This window comes from Carlito syrichta, unplaced genomic scaffold (assembly GCF_000164805.1).
Source record: "Carlito syrichta isolate Samal-C Ts95f unplaced genomic scaffold, Tarsius_syrichta-2.0.1 Scaffold131022, whole genome shotgun sequence".
Taxonomy (NCBI): domain Eukaryota; kingdom Metazoa; phylum Chordata; class Mammalia; order Primates; family Tarsiidae; genus Carlito; species Carlito syrichta.
The window spans coordinates 2,061-13,144 of record NW_007075118.1 but is presented as its reverse complement, the minus strand read 5'-3'; the positions used below and the strand labels follow the sequence as shown (position 1 = coordinate 13,144).

General features: G+C 45.4%; 1 protein-coding gene across 1 annotated transcript in view; it reads left to right on the top strand.

Moving 5' to 3' along the window:
* The window catches only part of KIF13B (kinesin family member 13B), a gene marked incomplete at its 5' end in the record, with an annotated part of 65,322 nt that extends 56,131 nt beyond the window's left edge, over positions 1-9,191 (top strand). Inside the window, one exon of the mRNA XM_008049262.1 lies at positions 9,045-9,191. Coding sequence (XP_008047453.1) covers positions 9,045-9,191 — 147 coding nt within the window. The remainder of the gene's footprint in view (positions 1-9,044) is intronic.
* Positions 9,192-11,084: the final 1,893 nt, after the last annotated feature.

Genomic DNA, 11,084 nt, shown 5'->3' with positions numbered 1-11,084 from the left:
AAAAAAAAAAAAAAAGCACGAATGCCCTGGACCTTCCTCCCTATTTTGATCCTTTGATTTCTCTTGCCAGTGCCTGTTGGTGCAACAGTTTGGTGGTCATGATCATTAAATGATTGCTAAATAAGCACTATCAGACATTTAGATGTTTACAATAACATCAAAGATGGACTCTAGGAAAATTCGAGTCCATGCATATCACTACAGGGAATCTGGACCAATTGCACAATATAGAAGGGGCGAATACCAATAAGAATATCGCATAAAGATTTAGAAACAGTAAAGAGGAATGTTGCTTAAGCGTTATAGTGTGAAACAGCACAAAAGAAAAAGAAGAACAAAGCAAAACCCCCCAAATGGTTTGGGGAGATACAGAGGCAGAATGTTAAATCAAACAGGCTGTTTAATAACATACTTTTGTATTTCTACCCCATTCCCTGCTTTCTCCTTTCATCTTTTTAAAAGCCATTTATCTCTCTATTTCCCATCTGTGATGAAAGACACTAAAACCCCTTCCTTTGTATGTTTTCATTCCAGTTTAATTTGGAGATTTAAAACTCCTTCTCTGACACTGTCATAATAAGGAAGAAACTCACACTATCCTACCTAATCATACCCCCTCCACGAAACCTACGTTCTCTTTGATATTACAAGATGACACTTAGATTACTGCACTTGGTTCTGGATTTATCACTACTAGAAATCCAGTTGGAATTGTTTCAGAGACTAACATCAGAAATGATTCATGAGGAAGGACTGAGGTAGTTATTTATAGCTTGACCAAACAGTGACTAAGAGAGCTGACTGCATAAGCATTCAAGAGGTGTCAGCAGCAAAGCGGGTGAAGAACAGGTTAAGGGTGGGTTAGCTGAAGCAGTGGGACGGAAGTCACGGGACAGCAGAAATGAAATTGGCAAAGAGGGTAAAATGGCTTATAGATAGCAAAGTACTTTTCAAAAAAATCTGTGGCATTTGTATCGCCTCTGTTTTTTAAAAAGAGGTAATTTATGAGAATATAAAGTAATTCCAGTATGGACTGAGGACTAGAATAGGTCCTATTTCCACCAGTCATTCCTCTTATTTTCATTATTATAGTAGGTGGAAGAGAGGCACAAGTTGTGTAATGAAGGAATGATTATTATCAGAAAAATACTTCTAATCAGAGTGTCCTTGACATTTTCAAACAAGAATGTTCAGTTCTCTCCCTCGTGCAAAGATGCACAGACACATAACCACAGTTGAAGCGCTGATGAAAACATGAATGCTTATGAGACTGGCCTTGGAATCAGGTTCTCAGGTGGAGATGCTACTATTTTCCTGCTATTATGTTTCTGTATTGGATGTCAAGTGGATTTGGAAAGGTTCGAGTTTTTTCTTGTAGCATGAAAGTTACCCGTTTATTCTGAAGATTTAAAACCAAAAGATTCTTATAATTTACAAAATCTTCTGGTTTAAACATATTCATAAAGACATTTCTCGTTCTCGTTTTTATGGAGATTTGTTTTTGTTTGTAATCAGTTTCTGTCTCAGTTCCAGAAATGCAAAGATACTGCAATGAAAGAGGTGGCAGCTGACAAAATTGCTGTCTTTGACCTTCTGATGCAAGTTTAGTAACTAATCTGGAAAATAATGAACTGCAATTAATGAAATCTGTACTCATATTCAAGTGCGTTTCTCAGACAGCACATAAAATAATTGAAAGAACTTCCTGCTCTCTAATTAGTTAGATTGAATTAATTTGGCATAATAGCTTTTTTCATGTATCTAGAAGTTTGTGTTCAGATGAAGCTATTTATGTACTTCAAAGTTTGGGACTCTAAATGGTGTCTTTGATTAATCTGGGAAATTAAAGAGTTAATGGTCAGACTTAATTTCCACCATCAAAAGCACAGTCACATTTCTGGCCTGTCGTTGTTTATGTGTCTGTCCCTTTTGGTTAGAGCTATCATATTAATGGCAGGAATGTTTTCCTCTGTGTCCACATGGCCTCCAGTGTGGTAGACAGATAAAGCCCTGAGTAGACAGAGCAGCACCCTGCCCAGCTCTGGTACTAATTGAAAAGACACTAGCATACTTATCCATCTTTCATTACTGTGATTCTTCATGTATAAAACAGGGAGACAAGCCCAAATACTAGTTCTCGTCTTATACATAAGGATGCTGTTTTAGGTTAGTCAGACTTAGGCTTCCTTGATGAAATGGACTATGTAAATGCTTATCCTTGTGTCTTGAAAGCAGGTTCACCCTCCTACCTGAAAGAAGAAAACAGATCTAACCCTCATTTCCCAGCCTTCAGTTTTCGTTAGTCATTCAGGACATTTAAAAAGTAGTAGTACATAAGTGCATTTTCCCTGTAATTGAATACCTCCCACAATAAATGATATAGACATCCATGTATATGTATGCTGCAGTAGTCACTTGTTCTGGAGTTAGCGGTAGAATGCTTGCGCATGAAGCAGACTTTTTTTTTTTTTAAATTCAAGACGACTGATTTCTGTTCATTTTAGTGAAGAGTTCTTAGGCACTCCTATCTCTGTCACGAGACTTGTCTCTATCGTAGTTTTTCAAATCATAATATTTTGTTGTCTAGCTTTACCCTAGAAGTTTATAGGTAATATATTGACATACTTAGAGATACCAAGTTGACAGGGTTGTCTTCAGAAGCAGGTTTAGTAGCTATTTGGAAAATAATGGATTATAACTAAAATTTACTAATGCAAAGAAGAGAATTTCTGAGACATTACAGAGGTCGATTGAAGAGTCTCGTCGGCCAGTCATTTCTCAAGAATGGGCATTGAATGCTTTTGTATGATTCTATAGACCAGGGGTTGGCAAACTTTTTATAAAGGGCCAAATAGGAAATATTTTAGGATTTGCAGACCGTGTGATTCTGCTAAAACTAGTCATAGCTGGATGTAGTGGCTCACGCCTGTAATCCCAGCACTTTGGGAGACCGAGGCAGGAGGATCACTTGAGCCCAGGAGTTCAAGACTAGCCTAGCAACATAGTGAAACTCCATCTCTACAAAAAATTATGCGGGCATGGTGGTGTATGTCTGTAGGCCCATCTATTCAGGAGGCTGAGGTGGGAGGATGGCCAAGGAGTTTGAGGCTGCAGTGAGGTGTGATCATGCACTCTAGCCTGGGTGACAGAGTGAGACTCTGACAAAAAAAAAAAAAAAAAAGTCCGTAGACAATATTAGGTGAACCTGGTTGTGTTCCAACACAACTTTATTTATAACCTGAAATTTCACATAATTTTTATGTCACAAAGTATTCTTTTGATTTGTTTCAACTGTTAAGAATGTACAAGCCATTTCTTGACTCACAGGGCAAACTAAGCAGGTGACAGACTGGATTAAGACCCTATTGTTAAGGTTTTTAGGTTAACAAACATTCTATGATTTAAGCAAACATCCTTAATCTTTCATGGACACTTGAAAAACTAATAACCATCATTTTGAGTAAAGTTATATTCTTTTAAAAATAGGTATACAAATATTTAAATAAGTTTTAACTATTATTATGTAGAAGTTTTAAGGTAAGCTAGCTAGAGTCTAAAAATTAGAAGCTGTATCTTTTTTGATCTTTTCTGGTAACTGGAAATATTAGTGTTTAAAACTTTATTTGTGTAATTCATAGAATAAGTTAGTGAGTCTGGATAGTATAATTCAGTTTAAGCCAATAACTTGTTGGTAGGAGAAATGGGCCTTTTAGTTGTTTCGTATAATTAAAACTAAATAGGGTCCGGGTGCAGTGGCTCAGCCTGTAATCCCAGCACTTTGGGAGGCGGAGGTGAGAGGATTGCCTGAGCTCAGTGGTTAGAAAGCAGCCTGGGCAACTTGGTGAGACCTCATCTCTACAATAAATCAAAAAAATAAGACAGGTGTGGTAGTGTGTGCTTGTAGTTCCAGCTACTTGGAAGGCTGAAGTGGAAGGGTCGCCTAAGCCCAGCAAGTCGAGGCTGCAGTGGCTGTGAGTGTGCCACTGCACTCTTGCCTGGGGGACAGAGTGACACCGAGTGCCTGTTTTTGATGGGCATAGAGACTGTGTTTAGTTTTGCTCACACTATATCCCCAGCTCCTGGCACAATCCTTAGAATCTAGTAGGCACCTGCTACATATTTGTGAATGGGTAAATTTTTACAATCTTGGCGTTCTTTGTTTGAAAGAAAATAGAATTAGTGTTGCATCCTGGAATGGCCTTGGAACTAATAAGCACAATTAATCAGAAACTTTTGATTTCTAGATCAGATATAATCATTATTGCTTAAAAATGTACTTGTAGAAAGCCAACTTAGAAACATCTTGGAAGAAAACATACAATAGTCCAGGGATTATGACAACTGAGATGCTTGACAAATGTCCCAGGTACACTCTGTGGCTGGCACCCCGCCAGGGGTTTTCATGCATCGTCTCAACAAAAGGGCCGAGTTGGGTCAGTACTGTCCAACAGAAGTATAATTCAAGCCGTGGATGTGATTTAAAATTTTCTAGTAGCCACATTTAAGAAAGTGAAAAAAGGCCGGGCTCGGTGGCTCAGCCTGTAATCCCGCGCCTTTGGGAGGCTGAGGTGAGTGGATTGCCTGAGCCCGCGGGTTCGAGACCCGCCTGGGCAGCGAGACCTCATCTCTACAATACATCAAAAAATCAGCCGGGCATGGTAGAGCATGCCTGTAATTCCGGCTACTCGGAAGACTGAGGTGGAAGGATCGCCGGAGCCCAGCAGGCAAGGCTGCGGTGGCCAGGAGTGGCCACTGCACTCCAGTCTGGGCGACCGAGTGAGACTCCAACTCAAAAAAAAAAAAAGAAAGTGAAAAGAAGACAGCTCGGATTAATTTTAGTAACATAATTTATTTAACTTGGTATATTCAAAACATTGTCATATGTACCTGGAATAGCAAAAACTGTTGAGATATTCCCATCCTTTTTTCTGTAAAAAGTCCTTGAAATCAGGTGTGTATTTTACATTTTTAGCACATTGCAATTCACATATTAAATTTCTGTTGGAAATACTTGATCTGCATTTAGAATTCATAAAAGGTACAGTTGAAAAAGTCGATTCACATGCCCAGGCTGTTCCAAACATACTTAAAAGCACTTCAGTTTTTAAGTTAACGTTTTATTAATTAAAGTAAAAATTTACTTTTTCAGTCACATTGTAAGGACTGGGTTACCACCTGTGGCCAGTGGCTGCCGTGTCAGGTGATGCTGCCCTAGTTGAGGAAACCTGAGATTTGGGGGGAGGGAGGGTGAGCACCTCCTTGGAGTACAGAGAGCCTCGTGAGTGGCAGAGCTGAGATTTATATCCAAAAAGCAACGTTTAATGCACACGTGATCATAAGAGAGTTCATCTGAATGTGATTAAAAATAATCCAGTGATATGTTTGTAGAATGAATGAATCAGTAAAGTATTTGAAGGAGGGACTGGAGAAGCCATGAAAATACACCAAGCAGAACAAGTCCATGTTTCCTTGTCTCTGCAGGCAGTGGAGAATCGTTGACAGCTTTAGAGTAAAAATAATATCCTACACTTGGACTTAAATCATTGGTTAGTGTCTAGGAAAAGACATAAATTATTGTATTAATTTAGCACTATTAAAATGGCATTTGAAAATGTTTCAAGTTCAGGGTAAGAGGTGATTATTAGGAAAGGCTTATTTTCAAACAAAAAATGCATCAGAGAATTTGATTTTGGGGAAGTTTTAAAGTGGTTACTTCTTCCCTCAGCTGATATCTCTTCTCCCCTTTTACGTACCATCGTGTCAAAATTTCAGAAGGTCTGTTCTTTCCAAATTGTGTGTAACTGTACAATTTATGTTCTTTGTGTCACTTGTAAGTAATTCATGCATTTATTTTTCTATTTATTCAACAAAATTAAGCCACTTTTATTTTTTGAGTCAGAGCCTCACTCTGTTGCCAAGTCTGGAGTGCAGTGCCATGCTCACAGCTACCGCAACCTCGACCTCCTAGGCTCTGGTGATCCTTCTGCCTCAGCCTTCCAAGTAGCTGGAACTACAGGCACACTGAAGCCTGGCTATTTTTTTTTTTTAATTGTAGAGACAAGGTCTCGTAAAGTTGCCCAGGCTGGTCTTGAACCCCTGGCTCAGGCAATCCTCTCACCTTCACCTCCCAAAGTGCTGGGATTATAGGTGTAAGCCTCTGCACCCCGCTGAGCCACTGTTTTTTGTTGTTTTTTTTATAAGGAAATACAGAGATGAATGAAACGTAATTCTTACCCTTCAAAGAGCTTGAAGTTTAGAGAATTTCCTTTAGAGCCACATCAACAGATAAATAGACCATGGTAGAATGATGCTATGAATACTGTCATGTGTGTGTGTCTGGGGACCATACAGTGAAGGCAGTGGACATTTCATCTGCAATTTCAGGAAGATTAGATCATACCTGAGCTGAGACTTAAGAGAGAATGGGTATTACGGGGTGGAACATGTTTCCCTCAGGGGAACAACGTGAGGAAGGGTCTGGAAAATAGCGTATTGAGGGAATTCAGGGTGCTGTTTATCAAGCAAGGCCAGGTGCAACCTCATCGAGATCTAGTATGCTATGCCAAGAAGTTCAGATTTTATTCTTTTGCACAGAGGGTCTCCAACATCACTTTAATGTCAAGTTCTGAGATTCTGAGCTGCTCCCCGCCATAGACATGTGGCATGTGAGAGCCAGAGTTAAAAAATGGTGAGACGGGTTCAAGTGACCGTCACCTTTCCCCGATATACTTCTAAGCTGTTCTGTTGCCTGTGAGCTGCTCACCTTCTCAGGTTCAGCAGCGCTCAGTAGATGGCATGATTGCAGGTGCAGCTTGCACTGGAGAACTTAGTCCTTCCCATCTCTGTCGCCAACTCACAGGACAACGTGAACGCATTTAACCATTAGGTAAATGCTCTCTGAGCCTTGGTTTCTCTAGTGTAAAGTGTAGATAATTAATATTCGCTTGCCTCATGGACTTCTCCTTAATATTTATAGCTGCGAAATACTTTGCAGTCATTTTTATTAATAGTTACCAGATGTGTCGTAAGGATTAATGAACTTACGATCTGAAATGTTTTGAGCTCCTGAAATAGGAGGTGACTGCCTGCACAGGGGAAATGCAAAAGAGCATGAAAATGCAAGCAGTACACATTTGGAGGCTTGAGCTGTTACATGTGAAGGACAAGTGGCACAGTTAAGATTTCCGTACACTTGGTGGGGATATCTGGCGCCCTTGCTAAGGCTGCCGAACTCATCGCGGGCCACTGCCAGATGCAGGAGGCTCAGCACCGTCCACCCCCGCGCACACACACATATGCTTCTTGCTAAATCACCATCTTCCCTTCTTCATATCCTCTTTACTTACAGGGTGTCATCTTCGACTCGCTTTCCCCAGCTGCCGCAGCCAATGTTTCCAAGTGTTAAGTAGCCCCCTTTTACCTCTGAACTTCAGTTCTATTTCCTTTTCCTCTTTCCATCCAGGTCCAAGCTCCTGTTAGCTCTCCAGCAAACCACCAGATTTACTCTCCTCCTGGTTCTGTCGTGCTGGCCGCTCGTGTGGGCTTGCTCTGACACGCCTCTGATCCCAGCTGTCCCTGGCCTCAGACACCCCAGTACTCCCCAGCTTGTGCTGGGCCGAGTGTACTTTCCTTTGGCTGTTCCCTCAGTCTCTGCATCTCTTTAAGCCTGATCTCTCGCTTTTTCCTGGTCACCGCTCCGCTGTGCCTTTTCTCAGATTCTGCCAGGGCCCCTTTGCCTTCCACAGAAGCGGTCCTCTCCAGCACTTTTCCTTCCAAAGCAGCCCCAAGGTGAGAGTGGTCACAGTGGTGCCCTGGAGTAAGACGAGGCCGTTTCGTGCTTGTGAACATGGGTGAGGGACTTGCGGAGCGGGCTGCTTTGTTCCACGCGGGCTCTTCTCCCTTCGGCTGGAGTTTGGGCTGCCCAGTAGGGCGGGGGGCTTTGGCCGTCTGGGCTTGGGGCCTGCAGGCTCTGTCTGGAAGGCCTGGGCCCCACAGAGGCCTCCGCTGCCCCATACATACAGGAGCCGGAGCCACTGGCCTGCTGAGAAGTGAAGCGTGGAGCTTTGGAACCCACCTCTCTAGGCACTGAAGTTGTGTAATAGAGCAACCGGCTGTTGCTCCCCGTGGACACGGCGAGAAAGAGGCCTGTCCCGTGCTGCTCTGCCGGAGTGCGGTTTAGAGCCGAGCGCGGGCAGGGGGCCGGGGAGGCGCTGGAGCGGCTGGGGACAAGGGCGGAGCCGGCCCGTTCCTGGTGTCTTGCAGAGGCCACCACACCTGCCCTCCTGCTTCTGGGTCCGTGGCCGCTGGAGCGCGGCTGCTGGAGGGTGAAGTCCTGCGCCCTCCTCCGGCCTGCCTCGTTCTTTCCCTGGATGACGTGGCTTCTTGCTCGTGTTTCCCAACGTCCCTGGAAGCCCGTGTCCATAAGCCCCGTGGCGCCGCTGCAGGCTCGTGTCTCTTCGCCCCAGCTCTGCTGCTGAATCTCTGAGCATTTGCCTCCTTGAACTCTCAGTATTCTGCCCTCCCTGTGTGCGCCACCCCACCGGTCTTTCGAGGCCCTGCCCGCCCTCGGCTGCCTTGCTCAGGAATCTGCGGTGCCCCTCACCGCCCCCGGACGGTTAGTCGCGGCACCAAGGCCTCCTGGATTTGTGCTCCAGCCGCACTGCCTGCCGGCCTGCCCACGTCACGTACTTCTCGCGCCGGGTCCTCTCTGTCCTTCCAGGCACGGCCGGACCGCCGCCTCCTGCCCGAAGCCGCTCCCCGTGCGGTCTCGCAGCGCCGGTCGGTACAGACGCGCCGTTGGTCGAGTGGGCGCGTCGTCAGCGAGGCTGCGCTAACCGTACCGCGCGTGTTGCCGATTCGAGCCCGTGGCCGGTTCCTCCGGCGGGGCATAAGCCCTCGCTGGCTTCCGTACTTCTCGGAGGGTGTGGCGCTCACGGGGCTGGCGTGTCTGAAGGGCCGCCTTGCCCCGGGTGGGTCCTCCGCGCGCCGCCGCCGTCCCTTTCAGCCGCTCTTGGTCCTTGAGCTGCGTGTGCTTGTCTTCCCAGCCCGTGCCCCGCATCACGGTGCAGTCGGCCACCGCGGACGTCGGGGTGACCAGGATGGACCAGGTGAGTCGGTCGGCCGCGGGTGGCCCTGCTGCTAAAGTGGCTGCATCCACACCCGCAGTTTTTATCTCAGCATTCCCGTTTTGATAATTTGCTGTAATACAGGACATTGTCTTCCCCCTCTCTATTTTCCTTGCTACTCTTTTCTATTTTCAACTTGTTAATCATATGATTGCTAAACTTTTAGGTGCTTGACTGCTAGTGTAGTCTGCTGCCTTAATAGCCCACTGCCAGGCAAAGGAGATTTCTATAAACAGAACAATCTCCTTCTTCTAAGTGTTTGCCTAATTCTCAGTTTTACATTTCATTCTGACTCATGATATCAGCGTGAAAAGACTAATGCTAAGCTGGGGAGAAAATAGTCTCTTATGATCTCCCACAGATGAACAGCACTTCTCATCTTATGAATAGCAAATCTATTTTCTCCCACTGTGCTTTCATTCTCTTAGGAAATGCTATCTCTTCTTAGCGAAATTTTCTTTATTAAAACAACAGGAAGAGCGGCTCGATAATTTGAAGGAATATTCAGATCTCTATGAATTCTCTCATACCTAAAAGACCCTTTTGCTCCAGGGCGTGCTCCATGTCCCCAAACCTCACCGTCACCGGTGCTGGGGTGCCCACTGCCCCCAGGAGTGGTGCTGAGCCTTTGGCTGAGGCCGGTCTGAGCCCTGAGGCCAGTAGGATGGCCAGAGCAGGCCTTTGTCGGTGCAGACACTGGCTTCTGGGGCTCATCGTGGTAGTTTCCTAAGTCTGGGCTCTTGCAGAGTCTCCAGAAATGTTTCCCTCAAGGCTAAGAGCATAATCCAAAGATGGCAGCCAGGTTTCAACTCACGTATCCACAGCAGCCAAGAGGGAGCACTGCCAGGAGGACCTCGACCGTCAGGGCTCCCAGGCTGCAGCCTGTCGGGCTTTCTGCTGTCTTGGTCGCTTCTTCGGTGTCATTGCAGATCCGACCCCAGCCCTGCCTTTTTACCTACGCTGGGGGACTAGGATAAATCCCTTCTGGGCCATGTTGTAAACTGAATATGACAATCCTTCCTGCCCACTGTGTGCCCTGATTTATGTGGAGACACATGGGATGAAACCCGTAAGTCTCAGGCAGTGTGGCCGGCCAGCCCTGAGCAGCCAGGCATTGGGCTGGCGATGGCTGGCCTCACCCAGGAGAGGAGCAGGGAGCGGAAACGCTTTCAGTACCGTAGTTACTGTCGAGGGTCCCACTCCCATCGTTTCATTTGTGTATTCTTCCCTGCATGGCCAGTGATATCACAGCTAAAATAGAAGAGAATAAATAAACATGCCCAAGTTGCAAAAGAAAAATGATTGAAGGATTGCCTAATCTTTTAGAGTATTTATGCTGGTGACAGTTATTGATCTATTGGATTGAGTAAATTTTGCGGCCTAGAGATCCATCACAAAAATGGACTGTTAATCTCGAGGTGCCGTTAATTTCATACCCTGCAAGTGTGCGTTGTGGGGAAAGAGGCCCTCTGGAAACAGGAATATAAATGACAGTTCACGGGAAAATGCATGATTTATCAAGCTGCTGAGGTAAGCCAAGTAACTGTAAGAGACTTATAGATCTCAGCTGTTTCCCAGTTCAAATAAATCCTGTATTTCACATGGAAAACGACCATTCCTGTAATATAAATAATTTTGTAAATATTGGAAAACATATTTCTTGCGAAGTGCGTGGGCCCTCCCCGCCCGCCAGTCTGGGTCCTGGGTCCCGGTTCCTGCCTTCTCGTTTGCCCCAGTCGTTGTGACCAGGAACAGAAGGACAGTCGGCCGGCTTCTCCCCAGGGCTTAAGGTACAAACGGGAGGCCACCTTGCACGTGCCTCGGAAACAGCAGTGTCTAAACAAGTGGTGGCTGTTGTCATCCCCCAGAAGACGCAGGCTTTGTGTGTGTGCCCTCTGCTGGGGTGACTCGGGTGGAGTGACATGAGGGGGAGAGGCTGTCCTGAGAGGCTCCTTCCCG